The sequence below is a fragment of the Misgurnus anguillicaudatus genome, chromosome 19, assembly GCF_027580225.2.
Source record: "Misgurnus anguillicaudatus chromosome 19, ASM2758022v2, whole genome shotgun sequence".
NCBI classification, from domain to species: domain Eukaryota; kingdom Metazoa; phylum Chordata; class Actinopteri; order Cypriniformes; family Cobitidae; genus Misgurnus; species Misgurnus anguillicaudatus.
Genome location: NC_073355.2, coordinates 15,104,933 through 15,128,167, shown reverse-complemented (window position 1 = coordinate 15,128,167; position 23,235 = coordinate 15,104,933). Strand labels below are relative to the sequence as shown.

Below are 23,235 nucleotides of genomic sequence, written 5' to 3'. Positions count from 1 at the left end.
TGTAATCGTCATAAACACTTCAGCATCTTGCCGGAAGTTTCTACTGTTTTTGGAATACAATACTATGCATTCAGACATACTACTTGCCTCGCCTATTGATTTTCGCCTACTATATAGTATGGAAGTAGTCAGTTTCGAACGTAGCCCTGGTCTAGAGCTCTAATATAAGATGACAATGTTTATTGAGATGCATTTCCGTTAACAAAAATCTTATATTTGGGCAACAAAGTTACAAAATTAAGCACTCCCATTACTATGATTGGGGACAATGCAATGCTCAATATGGCCACTCTGGCGCTTTTCAGTAAAAAAAAAAAAAAACATTATCATTAATCGATAAAAACTGATGATTCTCTAGGGGAGGGGCTTTGTAAAAAGTCACGTGAGGCATTTGCAAAACTGTGTGCATGCGCAGTAGCAGACCTTCAATTAATGTGTTATAGCATAATTTGAGCTTAAAGGGACACTCCACTCCCTTGGCTGATCTCCGGGTCTGGCGCTACCACTTTTAGCATAGCTTAGCACAATCAATTGAATCTGATTAGACCATTAGCATCACGCTCAAAAATAACCAAAGCGTTTCGATATTTTTCCTGTTTATAACTTGACTCTTTTGTAGTTACCTGGTGAAATAAGACAGACGGAAAATTAAAAGTTGCGATTTTCTAGGCAGATATGGCTAGGAACTAAGTGATTTTAGAGATATCTGTCTTTCCCCATTTATGACGATGTGACTTTAGTCTTGCATGACTAAAATAACTGCCGGAGGCGTTGCCAACATGGCTGCCTATTGATGCACTTAAATTCCCAGAAAACCCATACTAATAAAAAATATCACTGGAATTCACTGTTGGTCACTTTGGATAAAAGTATCTGCCAAATGCTGTGAAATTTAGGCAAAATTATTATAATCTGAGTATAAGATCAAGAGCATCAGAGTTTGATTTCAATCATGGATTTCACATTATTTGGTCAATATTAAAGATATCAAGGTTATATTTTCACAGGATGTTCTTTACGTTATGTAGGATGATTTTATGTAGAAAACCGTATATCACAAAAATGACTCTCTTTTTAATACAGATTCACAATTTTTTTATAATTCGGTCTTTACGTATGATACTATAGGATAACCTCTGCACCTGTTCTTTCATTCTACAATTAAAGCATTGGTTTAACTGATTTATCTCACCTTTTCCTCTTTGATAGTTACTTAATACTAAAGCAGTGCTTCTGAACCCTGTACTGGACTTCGGATTGATTGACACACTTGCACTGGTTTACCACATTCATCTTTTGGGAGATGAAGGAGGTTTACCCTGTGATTGCCTGGTACTGTGTTAAATAAGGGAAACATTATTAAAATAGGACAAAGACAGATAGAGCAATGGACGGCCCAGATGCACAACAAGCTGACAAGTACATCAGTCTGTAGTTTGAAAAACAGACCCCTGACAGGCCCTCAGTCGACAGCTAAATGAACAACACATGATAGATTGATTATTGCTGAGGCAGTCAATCTAAATTTGAGGTGTTGTGCTGTTTTGGGAGTTTGATCATAAAAATCTTAGGGTGTGATATAATCCGATAACACCTATGGGAAGTGCTACAGAAAGCAAGATGAAACTTCACCTGAGTGTCTTATTAAATCATTAAAAAGGCCTAAGGTCTGCACAACTGTCAAAAGTGTCAAACTGAACAAAGTTTGAAGACGCTGTCATTCATCATGCCATTTGTACAGGCTTTTTCCAACCGTTTTTGAGGGTTTCTATCATCTCATCCTGTCATCCATCTCTTTCTCCCTACAGGAACCTGCTGTACGTTTATCCCCAGTCTGTGAACTTCAACAGCCGGCAGGGTTCTGTGAGGAACATCGCTGTGAAGGTCCAGTTCATGGCAGGAGAAGACCCCAGTCAGGCCATGCCTGTAAGTCGCCGATCACAACCACACCCTGTCCTCGCTCATGGCAATGGACTAATGTAAACACATCTGATACGATGATTTCATCCATCTGACGAACCTAATTGTGAGCAATAAAAGCTCTCCAGATGTGTGCAAAAACCACGACAGGACCTTACTAAAATCCATCAATCCATCTGGCAGTATTTTGCTTCATCTAAAAGCACAGGTTACGCCAGTCACTTGAACTAATAGCTCGGTCTCCAGAGCTATTAAGCAGCGCTCGGGGAAATTTCGGAGGGTATTTGGGGATTACTCCGAACTGGCAAAACCTTTTACATTTTGGTAATCTAATCGCAGATGTTTCGAAACTCCCTAATTGTGTTAGAGCTGTAGTTCCACACCCTCCGCTCACATTTCATAATTTGTTTAAGGCTCGCGTGAGGCCAAACGTAGAGCAAGTACATTAGAAGCTAAATTCAGTTTGAGATGATTATAAAATCCATGTGAGGTTTTATATTGTTGTAAAGCACCTCGCCGGTGACATCATGTGGACTGATGATGTCTGTCTCCCTCAACAGGTCATCTTTGGAAAGTCAAGCTGTGCAGAGTTTTACAAAGAAGCATACACACCAGTTATCTACCATAACAAGTATGAACTCTTGACTAAATAAAATCCTACTGTTTCAGTTAAAAGTATTTAGCTATTTATTTTAACCATGGTTTAATTATAGTAACTGTGGCAAAACCATAGTTAATTTTTGCAAATAAAAGTTTGACTAAATGTACGATCACTTTTTCTTAGTTGTGTATTTTTTCTCATCTTTGATTCATGCAGGTCCCCAGAGTTCTACGAGGAGGTAAAAATGAAGATTCCTGCCAACCTCACGGATAACCACCACCTGCTCTTCACCTTTTATCACATCAGCTGCCAGCCCAAGCAGAACACCCCATTGGAGACCCCCGTGGGCTACACGGTGAGATACAGGCTATGTTTACATTAATGCGTTTACCCTCTAAAACACATTACTTTTGCCACGTTTACGCCTTTCATTTACACTACGCCACCGTTTTCGACCCTCATAAATGCTGCAGACCCTGTTTTAGTTTGAGAACTCAGACGTTGTGCTGCAGTGTAAATGAACCTAGACGGAGTCTTATGCAAAAGAACAGTTGATGTTAACGTGACAGCACATCATTTTCAAAGTAAAAATTAATTTATTCAGGTAAATGGAGGTATGCAACAGAGGTTTTGCCAAAAATAGTAAACATCTACCAACCAGCTATTAAAAACCCTATATCGGATTGTTTTAACATTATCTATAAGGATACATGTCTATTTTATATTTATGTTTGAGTATTGTTGGGTTTGAAAATTGTTGTAATATTGTTTATGTTTTGTTTAAATTTAGTTAGCTTATTACGAAAGATAGACTGTAGTTTTAAACGCCATATAGGGCGTTATAAAGGCCAATATGAAGGGAGAATTGTAATGGGTCAGACATTATTTTCAAGTTTAATTTAAGTTTTGTTTGCTACTTTAAAATGAATTTCGTTTCATATAATTTGTCTCTTACTTTTAATCCATGTTTTGTTGATAAGTTTTGTGAATATAAATGAATAAAAACTATAAAATCAACGGCATGTTAATATTTAATGCTTATTTAGCCGATTGTGCTTTTTGCTATTTCTGTGTGGCTAGCGGAGGACGTGCACGGACCTCGCACACTTTTAAAAATTAACGTCATATTAATTTTTATTAATTAATTGCACACTGAACAGCGACAGGTAAGGGACGTTTTTCTGAAGAATACAGTCAGTTCGTACGAAAATTTTCAAATGGACTATAAGATCATAAATATGAACTGCGAACAATGAACTATTATAAATATAACAGCGTGAAATGGCTGAAGAGGAACTCCCCATTTCTGTAGGCTAAAGCTATACTTCACATCTTATTATGTTTGATTGAAGTTTCCATTTGCGGAAATTGATTTTTGCTTCAAGTTCGCTACTGTTTAGTACTGTTCACTTGAATGCTTCCTTTTAAAATCATAAAGACCTTTCTGTTTGGTTTATAACATAAACATTAACCTATTAATCATATTAATATGTTGTAGGGGGAGCTAGAACAATATAACATCATTTTTATAGGTTCAAAAATAGTGTTTGTTGTAGTTGCCGGCAAAGGATCCAGGTATGAATTTTTGTCAATATCGCACACCCCTTGGCTGCATAAATGCGCAAAGGTAAGCTATTGTTAGAGTAATAAGTTATTTTACACTTTTATGCGCATACCCAGTTACGTGATTGGTCATGTTTCATGCATTTATGGTCGTGTATAGTGTGGATGAAGATTCTTTTTAAAATGCCAGTATAAACGAGGATCGTTTTCATTTTAAAATGCTGTTTTTAAACGCAAATTCTCTAATGTAAAAAGGGCCACAGACCCTCTCACTTCCCTTTCTTCTCCTGACAGTCACCCTCCCATAGTACTTAAAAAGCGCACCGGGTCACTCCATGAAACAAACACCTCTGTGTGACCACCCCCCATACCATGAAAAGCATGAAACCTCTTCATGCATCATCTTCCCCACACTCACATTCACTGCTGTGATACTTAAGATTCCTTTAAAGTTGTAGGGTCACGTGTACACGCTGCCATGCTGTTGAAATGTGCGCTTCAGGTTAAGGTAAATAATGGTTGATGTTGCTCTTTGCAGTGGATTCCTCTCATGCAGCATGGCCGTCTCCGCACCGGCACCTTCAGTCTGCCTGTGTCTGTGGAGAAACCTCCACCCAGCTACTCTGTTCTCACTCCTGATGTAAGTGATCTTTTTGTATAATAGCTTTCATGAGTCAAAAGTAACTGCACCATAGGCTGTAATGAGAAAAGTTAATTGTGAAAATTAATAATGTGAGACTAGACTTAAATATAAGATAATTATAATAATTAAATACATGAAATCATGATCAAGTGTTATTATCCCCTTGTAATTATACATTACCAAAAAAACTAATGTAAGGGATCTCAGGTTTCGGAAGGAGAACAAAACTGCAATCGTTCCCGGGTTTCGGACACTATATGTCAGAGAGCATTGCTAGAGTATGAATATTGTATTGCAATACAGTAGCATTTGCGTATTACCATCAAATCAAAACTAAACAACAGATTTATGAATGAAAAGGATTAATAACGGTACTGACTTACAGGGTCCGAAATTAACACCCGCCAAGCGCCAAATGCGGGTAGATTTTTCGTTTGGCGACTAAATTCAAAAGGCTACCCGCCACACTGGCGGGTGATTTTCATACCAAAATATTAATGCAATATAATGTGTTTGACACAGTAACTAATCTGGGAACGAGGTGAGCTAGCCACAGAACGTCTCTAGGCTCCAAGTCTCGCACTAGAGACGGTCTGTTTAGTACTGCAGGTAACTTGCGGTCTGCAGCTATCTGCTGCATATTAGCTATCAAAATGCATCCCCGCCCTGCCCGTCGGGCTATCTTGACTTATAGGGAGGAAAAAATATATTTAAATGCTTATGCATTCTTTCACAGATTTGGATGGGTAATAATGGTGTATGAAATTCAGGCATTGGGTATTTAAATTACGTTTGAGCCCGCGCTCAAGTTTTACTTTCACTTTCGCGCGAAAAGACGCAGTACAGGAAGCAATCCGTCATGATTTGTCATTGATTTGTTGGGCCAATCCTCCAACTTCGTCCTGTCAGTCATTATCCTCACATAAGAAAATTAAATCTCTCGCAGCAAGCTTTAAAGTATAGATTGTACGGGCAGTGAAGAGAGTGACTCTTAAAGCGACAGTAGCCCCTGTTTTTCTGATCGAAAATATGATCCAATCTGTAACTGGATGATCCAAACTTTTGTGACCCACTAAACCACTTTTAAATGGTGAGTATATCTGGTGTGGGGATGAGCAGGAAAAGTTGGTTTACATGGAAATACAGTCTTTTTGTTTGTTAAAAAAACAACAGCATCAAAACAACAACAAGAATAGCAGATTAAACATTGTGGTTAGATGCCCTATTGATTTTGAAATTTTGCGAGCCCTGCCATGAATACAGCAAATTACATTAATGTACATGTGACAAAAAAAGGCTGTTTATTATTCTGGCTGGTAAAAAATGTGTTTGGCTGGTGGATTTTTTCATCTACCAGTCCCCGTGGCAGGTGAGCCAAAAAGTTAATTTCGGACCCTGCTGACTTAGTTACAATTGAAATGGTTACACTACAAATGTGTGAAATGGTAAATAATACATAGTACAATTAACTGTTTCCAATGTATGTAAGATATTACCTGATAGTATAATGAATAAAGAAAGAAAGTAAGTCACACTTGAGAAATGGAATCTAGGCCTAAAGGCCTGAACCCAAAAACTCAGGTGGAGAAGAAAAATATAGAGAATCTGTAAATAGTCAATGAGCACAGGAATGCAAACGGTACAGGATAGAATGCAGATGGTACAGGATGGATATAGGGGTTGTGACGGAGTAATAAATTATTAAATTTTCAATCTTACCCTAAGGATTAAATAGAGGCAAAAGAAAAATATTAGAAATAAAAACATATCTCAAAATTAGACATTTTTTGTATTTATTTCAACTACTGAATGTTTGTATTGGGATAATCCGAATGTATTGTATGTATTGACATGACAGGGTGGGGATGACATCTATGGTCTGTATCTATTTCAGGTTCAGCTACCAGGAATGAAATGGGTGGACAACCACAAAGGAGTTTTTAATGTGGAGGTGTCCGCGGCATCTTCAGTACACACACAGGTAATGTTTGTTGTCCACATCTTCAGTACATCATATATTTTCTCATTCATTGCAGTTTTTTGTTGGTAATATAAACTTAAAGGATCATTGTTTTTTTGTTTGTTTTTTGTTCTCTAAGGTATAATTATAACTAATTAATTATAATATTACTAAAGTTAAAATCATTTGACCATTTTCTAATCTTTTTTCATCCTTTGACTAAAATCACCTTGTGTGTTTCCCTTTTAAGAATTAGTTTTTTTGTTGTGGTAAACGCCTGCTTTAATGATTGACAGCACAAATTATCAACACTAAAGATAGAAGTATAGTTCACTTTTCACGCATACGCGAGGATTCGCACACAAAGTGCATGTCGCAAATTTCGTCATCTGGGGCCGGTTGTAAGTTACATCGAAACTAGGCTACGTTGTTAATGGGCACTAAAGCACTATTCGGACAGGATTAGTTTTCCAAACAACGTTTGAGTTTCAACGTGTCCCCCAGGACGTCTGTGATTTTTATGTACCGATTCGGACATGATTAAAATGATGCAGGATATTCCAGAGATGGGAGTGTCTGTTTCATGCATTTGAGCGTTGCAGAAGAGCACGTGCTCTGGATACGCGTGTTTGTAATGTTTAATATTTTGCTTTAAATGTAAAATTATGACAGAACATGTAATTTATTAATTAAATTTTAACAAATCAAAATAGAATATACAAATACTATTAACGTAACGTTAGCCAACATGTTTTATATAAGTGGCTGCTTATAATAAACCCAAAGAAATGAAGAAATAATTGATTAATAACAATTTATTATCTTTATTAATTAACATTACCATTCCGCAGTTGAACAACTTTGAACGGAGTTTCTTATAACTTTAATGATATTACAGTGGCCAGTCTTAACAGTGTTTGATATTCAGCTAATTATTTTACTTTGCCGAATGCAAAAAAAATCCATATTTGAATGAATGGGACTCAGGAAATACAATATACGCCCATTAGTAAGACCTTACGGCAGATCACGTTGACCAAAACATGAAATGAACCGCGTTTTCAAAAGATATTGCGGGAAAACACAGACATGGCCGATTCGGACGGGATTAAAAACACAGAGGACCTCTGAGAAGCACGATTCTCAGAGGTCCCCCTGTAAAACTAATCCCGTCCGAATAGGGCTTTAGTTACTTAAATGGTTTTTGCGTTGCACCATTAAACTTAGTTTAAACGTAACTATATGTTGTATCTAAATATTTACGTAAGCCTCTGTCGATGAATAACGGTCGGAATAAGATGTCAGCCAGAGTTGATCACATTGATGATCTCGTAATTGATTATGAAGAGCCGCAAGTTTGTCAACGAGCTTTCAAGAACTGTTTTGTTTTCTGTGTATCCGTCTATTAAAATAAGAATTTCTTCATGACTGAAATTTTTCTTCCTGTTTATTTTCTCCTCCATGTGTGGGATAGATATTTTCAATTAAAAGTGTAATGTTTGGAGTTTAATTACGTTTGCTTTTTTTCTGTGTATACGTACGAGGTAAATAAACTGCATTCACTGCAAAAAAAATGACTTTCATAGTATATGTTTTCAGTCAAAATATCTAAAAATTCTTCGATCAAAATGTATTTTCTTGATGAGCAAAATTACATAAGAAAAATCTAGTTTTTAGACAAAAAAATATACAATTTAAGTGAATGTGTGCTTAAAACAAGCAAAAAATCTGCCAATTGGGTGAGAAAATCTTTCTTGAATTAATTGTTTAAGAAAAAAGTTAACTTATTTTAAGATTTTTTTCTTACCCCATTGGCAGATTTATTTGCTTGTTTTAAGCACAAATTTACTTCGATTTGATTTTTTTTGTCTACATTTTTTTTTCTTAGGTCATATTGTCCATAAAGAAAATTCATCTTCATTGAAAAAAAAAATTAAAAAAAAAATATTTCTACTGAAATATCTAATTGCATTGTTGTATGGCTTGTGTGTTCGACGGTGTACTTACATTCGTGTACATGTAAAAAATAAACTATACTCGGGCTTATGACGATGTCTTTCTAACACACATACACGTGTATGTGTGTATATATAGTGTTATTAGATCTCCCACTTACATCTTACGTGTTGCATTTCAAAACTCACAAATTAATGGGTCATTGTGGGTTGCAAAATGCACAAGTCAGCATTTTGCATGGATCAAAAAAGTTCATTAAAGTTGTCCTAAGACAAGAACGGGTATTGTTTAGAATGTTTATGACATTTTTTTAAAAAGTTTTGATCCACTTGAAATGTTGACTAGTGTAGTATTTAAATTAAATGCGTTACTTTCTTGTTTTGTCCAAAACCGTTGGCAGATAAGTCAGGCAGCATTAATATGACAAGGACAATTGTTTAAAATAAACAATTCATTACTTTTTTGACATCAGGATCCTTCAGAAGCTTAGCAAAAATGCATGTTTTTCACTGTCTGCCAGCAGCAGCAATGTTTGTCTGATATGGCAATCTTATTAAAATCTTAACGTAATTGCAAACAACTACTCTTTCGGGTTCACACGCTTCTCAGCCTGAACGCACAGGGTGGGGCTAATGATACAATGATGTGGAAATATGTGTTGTTAACTTGCCCTATGACAGGTCATATAAAAATGAGGTCATATTAAAATTCTCCAAACAAGTTTCATTATCAAAGAGTAATAACATTTTTATGTTGAATGTGTTTGTAGGACCCTCATCTGGATAAGTTCTTCACTCTTGTGTATGTTCTGGAGGAGTACTCATTCCCTTTTCGACTGAAAGACGTTATAATCACAGAGGCAAATGTGGAGGCGGAGCTAAAGGCCAGTATGGCTGCTCTGAAGGGGGCACTGCTGGACACGTGTGTGCGCTTTTTGCATCAGCTGATGAGCAAACTTATACTGTTAATCGTCCACCCACCTGTCATAGCAGGACAAATTGGTGAGGAACACTATTCGAGCTTCAGACAATTCTTCAATTTGTTCTCTTCATTTATTTTACATGATATTGCAACATCTTGTTCTTTTATGTAATTGTGTGATGTTTCAGAAAAGCTACAGGAAAGTGCAAATAGTGTACAGATCCAAACTGAACAAATTGTTAATGGAGCCCCATTTTTGGACACTGAGTGCAGTTACATGTACCACATACATTTTTTGATGACACTGAAAAATCAGCTAACTACTAAGTTAACAAATTGCATATATGATCTTTTAGGGGATTTTTTTTATTTAAATACAGTTGTGTAAATATATATTGTGTTAACGATTTTGTCTTTTAATCCATTTTATCACCTCACAAATGTAGTAAATCTTGGCCGAGCTGCTTTTGAAGCCATGGCCCTGCTGGTGAACCAGATCCATAAGAACCTGGAGGGGAACCAGGACCACCAAGGCCATAACAATCTGCTGTCCTCCTACATACACTACTGCTTCCACCTCCCCACAACCGAGCCTGTGGCGCCCCCTGCAGGTTAGTGATCTTTACAGCATATGGATACTTTCTGTTTGGCTAACAGTGTTCATTGTTATGTCACATATCATTTGTTACAACAGTTTGTTAGCTGTTTACAGAATAAATGAAAAGAGGATTTTAGCTTTCTTGTTCAACTTCTAGCTTATATTTCTTTAAAACGGGTAATTCTAGCCTAAACCCACACCGTTGTTTGAGCTAACCCGTTGGTTGACCCAAACATATAGTTCTTTGGTGTTGCTACTGGCCCAAATATTTCAAGCTTTACCTTTTACGGCTAGTAAATACCCACTTGACCTTAGAGAGTCTGTGAATCATTACCAAAACTATAAATGTTACTCAAGTATTCGTATCACACAAGGAACTGATTCTGGTTCACTCTCACTTTCATTTGGTCTTAAGCCTGATGCATGATGTTTATTTACGGTCAAACAGTGGTTTGCTTATCTTGATTCCTTATTAGGAGCTGCACAATACGAGCTCCCCATCCATTATGCAACGCTCTCCAGGGCCACAGGAAGACCCAGCACCCTGCTCCTGTCCCGCTCCAAGAGCATCAGTAACTCCAACCCTGATCTGGCCTCCACCCCTGCCACCCCCGATGAAGAGGTGCAGAGAATTATCGGCAGCAAGGTGGGCTCTGACTTAATCATCTTATTGGTTGTTCAAGTTGGATTGGTCCGTCCAGTGTTGGTATCTTGATAGGCAGCTACAAAGACTTGCATTTGAAATTTCCTACTGTGCTGTTTGCTGGAGCTTCAGAATCAGAGGCCTTATTACACCTGGTACCAAAATCTGTTTAAGCCAGTCTGACTAAAAGTGGACAGTCACAAATATAGCTCTAAATGAGGTTTAAATCTTTTAGAGTTTTAACCATTAAACTGCATATGAAGAGATCAGATGTGAAACCCTTTAAGTGCCTCTGATATGATTCTACCAACAAACCGGTATTTCTAAATGAGGCCGGCATTAAAAGGTTTTGAGGTGAAAATATTAGGTGTATTCTGTGATCTGTCTCGCTCCTGGCTGACCACTTTTTAGCTGATCAACTTAAATAGATATTTTACCATGTGTAAACAGGACCAGAGATTAATGTGTTTATGTCTGTCTGTGTTTAATATTATTTATTTACCAGCTAATAGTGCTATGATGTTCTGTTGTGGTTCTGCTGTCCCCGCTTCCTCCTTGACTGCGTTTCTGACCTCTCACCTCTTTCCCCTGAATGAATTCCCCCGTTCCTGTACTTCCTGCCCCTCCTGTGACACCCATTTATGGATGATCAACTGTTCCTGTGTTGCGCTGTGATGTGTGTTTGTATCGTCATTGAATAAGCAGGGGATAGACCGGTCACATTCCTGGGTAAATTCTGCTTATGCTCCGGGGGGCTCCAGGTCCGTACTTCGTCGGAACCCAAACTCCAGCTGTGAGCTCAAGCAGGTGCTAATTACAACCTACACCCTAATGCCCCTCCCTACTGTCTCAGACCCTACAACCCTAATGCCACTCCATACTGTCTCAAACCCTACAACCCTAATGCCCCTCCCTACTGTCTCAAACCCTTCAACCCTAATGCCCCTTTCTACTGTCTCAAATCTTACTCGCTAATCCTGTTCCCTACTGTCTCAAACCTTACAACTATAATGCCCCTCCCTAATTTTTAAACCCTTCAACCCTAATACCTCTTCCTACTGTCTCAAACCTTACAACTATAATGCCCCTTCCTACTGTCTCAAACCCTAATGCCCCTTCATACTGTCTCAAACCCTACAACCCTAATGCCCCTTTCTACTCTGTCAAATCTTACTCCCTAATGCTGCTCCATATTGTCTCAAACCTTACTCCCTAATGCTGCTCCCTACTGTCTCACACCCTACAACTCTAATGCCCCTCCTACTGTCTCAAACCTTACTCATGTATTCTTCTGCCTACTGTCTCAAACCCTACAACCCTAATGCCCCTCCCTACTGTCTCAAACCTTACTCCTTGATGCTCCTGCCTACTGTCTCAAACCCTAATGCCCCTCCCTACTGTCTCAAACCTTACTCTTTGATGCTCCTGCCTACTGTCTCAAACCCTAATGCCCTCCCTACTGTCTCAAACCTTACTCTCTAATGCTGCTCCCTACTGTCTCAAACCCTACAACCATAATGCCCCTCCCTATTGTCTTAAACCTTACTTAATAATGCTCCTGCCTACTGTCTCAAACCCTACAACCATAATGTCCCTTCCTACTGTCTCAAATCTTACTTCCTAATGCTGCTCCCTACTGTCTCACACCCTACAACCCTAATCCCCCCTACTGTCTCAAAACTTACTCTTTGATGCTTCTGCCTACTGTCTTAAACCCTACAACCCTAATGCCCCTCCCTTAATCCCCCTTCCTACTGTCCCAAACCTTACTCCTTGATGCTCCTGCCTACTGTCTCAAACCTAATTCCCCTTCCTACTGTCTAAGACCATACTCCCTAATGCTGCTCCCTACTGTCTCAAACCCTACAACCATAATGTCCCGTCCTACTGTCTCACACCATACAACCCTAATGTCCCTCCCTACTGTCTCACACCCTACAACCCTAATGTCCCTTTCTACTGTCTCAAACTTTACAACCCTAATGCCCCTCCCTACTGTCTCAAACCTTACTTTTTGATGCTCCTGCCTACTTTCTTAACCTTTAATGCCCCACCTCTAACCTTACCCCCTAATGCTGCTCCCTACTGTCTCAAACCCTACAACCATAATGCCCCTTCCTACTGTCCCACACTCTACAACCCTAATGCCCCTCACTACTGTCACAAACCATACACTTGGATGCTCCTGTCTACTGTCACACACTCTACAACCCTAATTCCCCCCTACTGTCTCAAGCCATACTCTTTAATGCTCCTGTCTACTGTCTCAAACCCCATAACCCTCATCCCCCTTCCCACTATCTCAAACCTTACTCCCTAATGCTCCTGCCTTCTGTCTCACACCCTACAACTCTAATTCCCTTCCATACTGTCTCAAACTCCACAACCCTAATACCCCTTCCTACTGTCTAACACCAAACAACCATAATGCCCCTTTCCACTGTCTCAAACCCCACAACCCTAATGCCCCTTCCCACTGTCTGAAACCCCACAACCCTAATGCCCCTTTCCACTGTCTCAAACCCTACTCCTCTAATGCCCCTCCCTACGGTCTCAAACCTTACTCCATAATGCTCCTGCCTACTGTCTTAAACCCTACAACCCCAATGCCCCTCCCTACTGTCTCAAACCCTACAACCCTAATGCCCCCAAACTGTCTTAAAGCTTACTCCCTAATGCAAATTGTTTACTATCTGAAACCCTACAACCCTAATTCCCCCACACTGTCTTAAAGCTTACTCCCTAATGCTAATTTTTTAATATCTAAAACCCTACAACCCTAATGCTCCTCCCTGGTGTCTCAGACCTTTCACCTGAAATCTTGTCCTTGATTTCTTAAACCCAATACCCTAAAGTCCCTCTGACCCATCTCAAACCATACATCCAAAATGACCCATTACTGTTTTAGCCAAATGTTACACAATACTTCCAATAAATTCACCCCTACCAGTAGCCTACGCATTGTTTTTTACCCATTTTCTTGATAGTTCACCCAAAAATGTAAATTCTGTCATCATTTACTCACTGTCATGTGGTTCTAAACCTGTCTCTTAATTATGTTAAACCAAAAAGAAGATATTTTGATAAATGATGGTAAACACACAAGTGATGATACCCACTGATTTGCATAGAATTTGTTTTTCCTACTAGAACAGTCAATGGGTACTGTCAACTATGTGCTTACCATCATTTATCAAAACATCTCATCATCTCTTATCAACATTCTAATACATCCTAATGTCCCAGCCCTGCACCCTAATATTATATACTCTATGACATTGCCTTCAGTGAAATTGATCTCATCAGCATTGCTTGCCCGTCTTCGGGTGATTTATGTGTGTTTATGTGAATGTTGGTGTGGAAGGTTTCGTGTGTCTTTGCATCATTTACCTCTTCAACCTCACCTCACCCCTCTCTCTCTCTCTCCTTCTGCTGACCAGAAATGTAGATAGCAACTATGCTTCATGTCTCTCACAATAATGGAAAATAAAACCCAGGTTGCATAAATAGATTCAGTTGTACTAAATGCACTAAAGTATTACAAAGTCAAAGCCAGTTGTTGTTTTTTATAATAAAAGCATAATATCGTTGATTATTACACTTTGCATTACTTAATTCTTTACATTTATACATAATTTACTGTATGGAGAATGTTCTGTTATTTTGAGTGTGTTCCTAGTGTAGCTGATTTCAGGACCTGGGTTTGTGAATCCAGCAGACATTCTTTTATCTTTTTTCTCATCTTCCTTTCTTACCTATTCATCTTTCATCATCCTTATCATCATTCTTATGTGTTCACCCACTGGTCTGTAGGCCAGTGAGCGTGGCTGTAACCGCATGTCTGCCTTCATCGAGACCTCCTCCATTATCTGCCCACCCTCCAGGCATATAGCCAAGAAGGTAGAGCCTCATACTCACTCATTCACTCACCTCTTTTTTTTAATTAGTTATTCATTCATTCATCCACACATATATTGTTATAATTTTCAATCTTGAAAGCTAGTTTACCCATTCTGATGGTTTTTGAAAATAGTGTTTTCAATTAAGGTCTGTGGTTAACATTGCTTGACAGTATTTTCACCCATCTGTATTTTTTGTATTAACTTAGAATAAGCCATTTTTATCTACATACATCACGGGTCCCCTTATATGGAAGTAGCCATTTTGTGCCGCCATGTTTCTACAGTAGCCCTAAACGGACAAAATGCTCTACAGGGAGCATTTTGTGTTGTCTCAGATGATGAATGGTTTTAGTCCCTAGATTGCAATTTGTTAGCAACTTAAGGACTGCAATTCTCCTGTGTGGGGACATAAATTGAGGGAATTTCTTTTTTAGTTTTAAAATTCACATTTTGGGGTATGAGTGTGTGATTTATGTCACAAAATAAAATGTGAAGTGCTGTTAACTTCAGACCGCATTTATAAATCAAAAATCCTATTTTGAAAACCCATTAGAAGCCAAGGTGCCTGGTAGGGGTGTGACGAGACGAGACACGAGATAAGGTTCACATAAACAAGACAAGATGAGATGAGAGTTTTGCACTTTAAGAAATCCTCAATGATAAAATATATAAATGGGAAACTCAAATCACATTGTTTTGAAATGCTTAACTAATCTAGAACTGTTCCTAACCGTTATTTTGCAAATTGATAATGGAGTAATTTGATATTTTTTGTTAAAAATGGACCCAAGTGAATAATAACCTTTAAAATTACATAATAATTACGATGCAATAATAATTTGTTTAAATAAGGTATCAAAAACAAGTTAACACATTACATTAAAGGCGTTCTAAGCGAATCTGTGTGAAGTCACTTCTTGTTGACGTTCGAAGTGTTGTCAAACAAAACGGAGCATAGCTAACTCCTCCCCCTCCCTTCCGTGCTTTCTGAAAGAGTCATGAACGCACCCAACCCCCACTCACAAATCGAACACTTTATGTTTCGTGGTGGTAGGTTTGACCACTTTGTTTTTGTTTCAGTCAGGGCCGTGCACAGACCTTTTGAGGGGCACAGACCTTTTGAGATGTTTACTTTATGAAACAAAAAAATGTTTTATGGCCTAAAACGTGTGAATTTGCTTAGAGCGCCTTATGATTCACTACATGTTCATGTCGTTTATATTATGTGCTCTTACACAACGATCTCCAACATTACACAGAAGTCTTACTTACCGCATGCAACTCATGACCTGGTTGGGACTTCCAGCGGTAACGAAATCCAGCGGTAATCAAACACACACGCAGAACTCTGCTGCAACCCAGATAAACAAACTATATCCATTGTTTCCATAATGTTGGCTTACTTCTCCTTACCTCCAAAAACATATTTAATGCCATTGTTAAGTCTTGATATAAATCAAAGCTGTCGTGTGAAGTAATGCCTGTGACTTCTAGCGTCCTCAGTTCTCGCTTTCCCGCTGAATGACGTGTGGCGAAGTGCCCATAAAAATAAATGATACTGGACCCGTATTCGAAAAAACTTTTCAAAACTTGTACGAACCCTGGCGAAGTGCATTTGGCACAGAAATACTCTGTAAGGGGCTGATCACACCAAAAGCGTTTATGGCAGTTGCAGGCGGCTTTTTTGAATGATATTCTATGGGCAGTGAGGGTTTGCGTGCTGTTTATGTGCGCCGAGCGCCTTGCGTTTTTTGCCGCCAGCCACAGCACGCGCTTTTGAAGGAACGCTGAGTGCGGAAAGCAGCCTGCGTCATTTGCATCTTTTCATTGTCCAATCGAATGAGGGGAGAGGCGGGCCTTACGTTGTGGTGAGGGAAGTTTACAGTTGCTTTGAAGAACCGGACTCCACTCGTTTACTCTCTCATGCGTGTTTGTGGACCTCTCACCCTCAAACAAGGTCAAAGCAAACGCCCTCTTGTTAAAGTTTCTGCTAATATGCGTTTCCAAGCATTTAAAGTGTGTTTGGTGTGATTAGCCCCTAATACGTCCAACTGCTTTTTTGACACTTTTACTATGTTTAGCATGAGGAAACAACTCTATAACTGTGTTAATAAGTCAGAATGCATGAAATACCGTTGAACCCCCCCACCCCTTTAATATGTAGCCTATGTAATAAAAACAAGCATTATGTATTATAAAAAATGCCTGCAGAGGGCGCTAGCGGATGCATGTTATTTTTACTTTCACGTTAAAATGAGAAAACGCTTACTTTTAGCCAAACAACATTTAAATACATTTAAATCTTGAATATTGGTCCACATTTTTACAATAGAAATGATACAACCATTGTTGTTCTTGAACATGCAGTCATATTAGGGTTGTTTCCTGGACAGGGATTAGACTAAAATAAATGTACTAAATGTAATAAACTTAAAACAACCTGCACTGGTATATCTTAAAATCAGTGCCCTTAGTTTTGCCTCAAAAGTAATGTTTTTAGTAAGCCATGTTTGTTAAAACTAGTTATATTTCAGGCCTAGTGCAGGTTTAAGATAATCCCTGTTCGGGAAACCACCCCTAAATCATGTAAACTCCGAGTGAGGGTTTAATCTGCTGACACTGATCTCGTCACACCCCTAGTGCCTGATAAATACTAAATCTCCAGACTGAGTGTGTGTGTGTGTCCGTATGTTTTGATAATGCCCTGTGTGTGCAAGTGGTTCATGAAGAACTGTGTGCATGTAACTGTTATCTGTTTTTTGATAATGCTTTGTGTGTTCAGTTGCTTCATGAAGAACTGGCTCTTCAGTGGGTGGTGAGCACCAGCAGCGTCAGGGAAGCCTCTCTGCAGCAGGCCTGGTTCTTCTTTCAACTCATGGTCAGTTCATATCTACACATTATGTACAGCGACAATATAAAGCAGTAGTCCAGTCTAATTTTATATCATAGATCAAATTCTCACGTGATCATGCTTGTGAAATCCAGGCTAACGTGTAATAATCTAATGATGATATTAGGAGCATTAAAGTTTAAGCTTGACTATTGATCTCTTCTATTAATATCACATTGATTTAAATCTTTGACATGACCTTACTCAGCCAATATTAAAGATTGAACAGGTGTTTTGTATGATGTTTTTGAAGCACTCAGATGTTGATATCACTTATTCTTCTGTATGTGCTAACAGGTCAAGAGCATGGCCCATCATCTCTTCCTGTCCTCACGTCTGGACTTGCCCCGACGACAGCGCTTTCCAGACCGCTTTGTGGATGACATCGCCGCCCTAGTGTGTGCCATCAGCGCAGACATAGCCAGCAGATATCACAAGGTAAGACAGGCAGATCTGTGATTTTACTGCTGGAGGAACATAGATCGTCACGAACACATGCAGCAGATAAGATGGTGGCTTCTGCTTCGTTTTATGACTGTTTACTTGAGCTGTTATTTAAGTCGACAGGATACATGCTTATCTGTGTTTGGCTCCGTGTCTTTGTCTTTCAGGATGTCGAGCTAGTGGAAAGGTTAAACAGCAGTCTGGCATTTTTCCTCAATGACCTGCTCTCCCTTGTAGACCGAGGCTTTGTTTTCAACCTCATCCGCTCTTATTATAAACAGGTTCATACACAAATATAGCTACTTGCACGTGTTTTTGTATTGCATGCATTTTACCCAATGCTGTACCAATGGGGCTAGTAAATTTACCCCAGCGCATCAAATTAATGTTTTACTTTCTTATGACTGTGTGTTGTGTCTTCAGATTAATAACAAACTGCACACAGCTCAGAACCCAAGCTCTCTAACAGCACTGAGGATGGACTTCATACGTATCGTCTGCAGTCATGAGCACTACGTCACCCTCAATCTGCCCTGTGCCACACTCAGTCCTCCCGCCTCCCCTTCACCCTCCACATCCTCCACCACCTCTCAGGTACAACCACAGACACAGTCATTCATTAACTCTTTACCCGCCATTGACAAGTTATCTCATCAATTAAGAGAAAACATTTCCCTGCTCTCCTGACAAGTTTTTATTGTAATTTGTAATTCCACTATTAATTATGTTTTGATAATCTGATCAATTATTTTAGCTTTTTGCTCAAAATTTGGTATTTTTGAAGAAACCTACCCATATTTAAGAGGTTATAAAAAGAGAACAAATTAAGATAGCAATGCAACGTTTTTTCCCATTTTTTATTTGTTTATTTGAAAGCAGATGGTCTGTTCTGTCATTTGATTTATTTGAAGAGTTTGGTTCCAAAACGCAATAAAATGCGTTTGGGTAAATTTGGGTACAAATGTGTTTTCTATACCAAGAAAGTGACAAGATGAAAACCACTATTTTCTTTTACAAACATTCATATCTTTAGGTTATAATAACATTAAAAATTCAAATTCATAATTTTATTTTTCTAAAGATTTATTATAAGTTTTTTTTTCAAAATGCTATAAATCTATTGAATCAATATATAAATGTGCATTCATCTTTGTTATGTTCATAGATGGCGCTTTTCCATTGCATAGTACCCCACGGCTTGGTTTAGTTTGGGTCGGGTCAGCTTACTTTTGGGAGCTTTTCCATTGGGTGCACGTGGTACGTAGTACCCAATACTTTTTTTCGTTCCACCTCGGTTGGGGTTCCAAGTGACCCGAGCTGATACCAAACGTGACGCAAAAACACTGTAGATCACTGATTGGTCTGAGAAAATCGCGCCATCATACAGCGTCATCGCTAATAATGTAGATTAGCTTTACCTGTGCTAGCTTGAGCTGTCTCGAGCAAACATGTTGTCATCTGTGCTCTGCTATAAGTTCCCAAAATCCCTTTTAGCGATGAAAAACATCCACAGGTTGAGAATCAGGAACACCATAACAGTTTTTTCCAAACTTGCAGTTTGTTGGCGAAACATTCACATCGAGCACTTCAGCATTATATGCTTAAATGCAACTTCAATGAGGCTCAGCGGAGCGCCGTCGACTGACGCCGCGGTGTTTGAACAGAAACTGTCATGTGAGACAGAGGTAACGTTAGTGATAAATCTATTTGTGGTGGCCAATTTTAATTTTGTGGCGGACTGAGAAATAAATAAATGTATGGGAATGTACAACGACGCTCATTTGTATGATGTCACAGCCGTATGCAGCGCAAATATAACGACACACCTATAATCCCTCCCACTACGAAGTGATACTAAACTCGATGGAAAAGATAACCAAGCCAAAGTGAGGTGAGCTGACCCGACCCAAACTAAACTAAACCATGGGGTACAATGCAATCAAAAAGCGCCAAGAGTTGACTAGTGGTATACACTGATAAAAAAAAATAAACATTAATGGCATTAATGAAAACACTTACTTTGTCATATTAAGAACACTGTTATTGCTGCTGTCATCCTTGGGACATCGTCGCTGAACTTATTTGACAGCGATCAGCTGTAAAATGTTTTGATCCTGCTCGATTTTCATTGACTTCTATTAAAATAATGTAAAGTTTTTCATAAGATCCGCTGTGGTCAATGTGTTAGCATGACAGAAGCTTGATGCTGTCGTGTGAAAACAAGCAACTTTTTTCATCCGCCAGCTCGCATAAATGTTTCGATTTTGATGGCTTACGTTTCTTCCCCCCACAGGTTTATCAGTGCCATCAAAAGTATTATTTTGTTTTTGTTTGTTTGTTGATCACGAAGTACAATGTAGATGAAAACTAGGATTCCGTGTGTATTTAAAGTACCGCCATTGTTGTTTACAATGCGTGAAATAGTGCGCCGTTATTGGTTAAGCGGATTTATTGCATTCTGCAAAGAAGGAGAACTACCGTTTTATTGCGTTTTGGGGATAAAAGGGAGAAAATATGAAAGAATAATGCGGCTTTTTAATACTGACCAGATACAATACTGATTTTGACGGTAACCAATTTTTTTTAAATGCCGTTTATCGCGTTTTGGAACCAAACACTTAATTTGTATGTTTATATATTTATAGAAGAAAATGTTCCTGAAAGGCATTTTGTGAAACTTGTGAAAATCACAAAAAATGCTGGCGGGCAACTTTAGGCTGGCAGTGAATGAGTTAAAAGTGCATAGTTTCATTAATGCACTTACAATGTTAGTAAACTTTTTTTTAAGAAATAGTTAACTCCAAAATGACAATTACCAAATTTCTATTTGATGCAATGCAATGTTTCTATTAGAGTAATGATTACCGGTTTAAAGGTTAACAGCAATAAAAACGTGCAACAGTTAGTATTACCTTGTCTTTGTTTTAACCACTTTTTTAACCAACCTTGTCTATTTACGTTTAACCACTGCTCGAAAACCAATGGCATCAACCAATTTAAGCAATAATGTAAGACAAACACATTCATTCACGTCTGCTTCCATGTATTTGTGATGACAGTGCTTTACTGACTGAATTTAAATCCAACATTTTTTTACATTTAGGGAAATCTAGTTGTACTGACACATGTTAACTTAATATTTATTTAGACAGATCCATCTTTTCTTTTCATTTTCCATTAAATGATGTGATTTTAAAGCTAATTTCTACTCTCTTTGTTTCTTCCGCGATTGTTGTGAGTGCAGATGTCATGCAGCTTTACTCCTGGGTCCTAAAGTACACCTGATTTCTCACAGCATACGCAGACAGATGACTTGTCCTGATTTGTCCTGTATTTATATGAAAATCTTGTGTTTTATCTGAACTTGATGAACATTTATCTCACCACCCCAGATGTGCCATGATTAATGTTACTTATTTGATGCTATGCAAACAAAAGTGCACTTACATGTAAAATCACATTTAAATTGGGTTTGCATCAGTACTTTTTACAATTCTAGAAGTTGTTCACAAAACCATGATAATATTGATAATCGTGGGGATTTTGGTCACTATAACCGTGATGTAAAATTTTCATACCGTTTCATCTCTAGTTTAGATGGCTAAATAAGCTCTAAATACAAATAATTTTCTCTAACAAACATATAGTTTAACTTTTATCATATGTCATCAAATATTTTTGCTTCAAATTCATTTATTTATTTACTTTTTCTCTTTTAAGAGCTGGAATGACATGTTCTCTTGAGAAACAATTTGTAAATGTTTATAAGTGCTGACCTCAGTCCTCAGAAATAAAGTGTTAGTGGTTGAGGTTTTCCTGCTGTGTTTGTAATTGCACAGTGTAAAGTGTTTCCTACAGTCACGCAGGAGTTTAAACTCTGTCATGATAGATGCGTTTTGCTGCTTTCTGGCAGCCAGATAAACATGATTAATCAAACTTACACTTTCAGTTGTAAATCATATGTACTTTGTGCTAAATCAGGTTTTCTCTTTCTCCTTTAGAGTTCAGCTTTCTCCAGTCACGTTCAGGATCAGGGAGTGGTCAGCATGTTTGAACTGTCTGTACCCTTTCGCCAGCAGCACTTTCTTTCTGGTCTACTGCTCTCTGAACTGTCTCTCATCCTCGAACCCGATGGAGAGGGGTGAGCATCACACAACACATTAACTAGTGATAGTTGTATCATAGTCATTTTTGCCTTTTACAGATATCTGGTTAACAATCAGTTCAAGCTAATAAATGAATTTTATATAAAATATTGATGGATTTATGCAGACAGTTTAATCTTAAGTCACTTTAAGTGCATTTTATTTGTGTGTTTTCCCTGGGAATTAAACTTTGCTCATCCAACATAATCGTTCCTGTCCAACAGAAACCTTGCATCTCCTTTTTTGGTCATTTTTCTTTTTTGCATAAATCATTTCTATTAATCAGTGGTGTCAAAAGTATTCATATCTATTACTCAAGTTTAAGTATAGAGACTAGAGTTTAAAAAGACTTTTGTAGAAGTTGAAGTTTCAACGCAAGCTTTTTACTCAAGTAAAAGTGTAAAAGTACTGGTGTTAAAACTACTTAAAGTATAAAAGTAATGTAAGGAAAAAATGTCATTAGGAAAAAGCCTAGGCTGCGCCACAGGGTCCTATTGTGCACTACCCTATCTTCTTAAAAAAACTTTTCTAAATGCCATAACTGTAGTGTTATATTAAAATGTAAATGTAAAAAAATTGGGATGCACTAGGCCAGGGGTAAGAAACATCAGTCCTGGAGTGCCGATGTCCTGCAGATTTTAGCTCCAACCCTTATATAGCCAAGGTTTTATAAGGGTTGGAGCTGAACTCTGCAGGACATCGGCTGACGTTGCTTACCCCTGCACTAGGCTATCTGTTTCAACCGCATACGGTATATGCCCGTTGAACGCATTTTAGTATAATGTAAACAAATACATTTAAGCAGTTCTTCTCAAACTGGGGGCCATGAGATGGTGCCAGGGGCCCCAGTTTTATAATATTTAATAAAATACATTAATTTATCATAAATTCTATGTAATTAAACCTCAGAAATAAGGCTACTAAGAAACAGCATTACATTGTATCATGTAATATATTTTGTTTAATTAAAATGTAAACGTTTTAGATTGTTTTATGTTATATATTTTCTTTGGGGGGTGCGAAGGAATGCACCATACACAAGGGGGGCC

General features: G+C 38.2%; 1 protein-coding gene across 3 annotated transcripts in view; it reads left to right on the top strand.

Annotated features, from left to right (window-relative positions):
* The window catches only part of dock6 (dedicator of cytokinesis 6), a 65,678-nt gene that overhangs the window by 26,038 nt on the left and 16,405 nt on the right, over positions 1-23,235 (top strand). The window contains exons 15-29 of one of the 3 annotated variants that reach the window (XM_073857006.1): positions 1,809-1,926; positions 2,481-2,551; positions 2,738-2,876; positions 4,623-4,724; positions 6,622-6,708; positions 9,413-9,644; positions 10,011-10,175; positions 10,639-10,808; positions 11,511-11,612; positions 14,619-14,705; positions 17,490-17,585; positions 17,895-18,035; positions 18,209-18,322; positions 18,465-18,635; positions 22,043-22,182. In XM_073857006.1, coding sequence (XP_073713107.1) covers positions 1,809-1,926; positions 2,481-2,551; positions 2,738-2,876; positions 4,623-4,724; positions 6,622-6,708; positions 9,413-9,644; positions 10,011-10,175; positions 10,639-10,808; positions 11,511-11,612; positions 14,619-14,705; positions 17,490-17,585; positions 17,895-18,035; positions 18,209-18,322; positions 18,465-18,635; positions 22,043-22,182 — 1,935 coding nt within the window. The remainder of the gene's footprint in view (positions 1-1,808; positions 1,927-2,480; positions 2,552-2,737; positions 2,877-4,622; positions 4,725-6,621; positions 6,709-9,412; positions 9,645-10,010; positions 10,176-10,638; positions 10,809-11,510; positions 11,613-14,618; positions 14,706-17,489; positions 17,586-17,894; positions 18,036-18,208; positions 18,323-18,464; positions 18,636-22,042; positions 22,183-23,235) is intronic. The other 2 variants (XM_073857008.1, XM_073857007.1) reach the window with 2 other exon arrangements.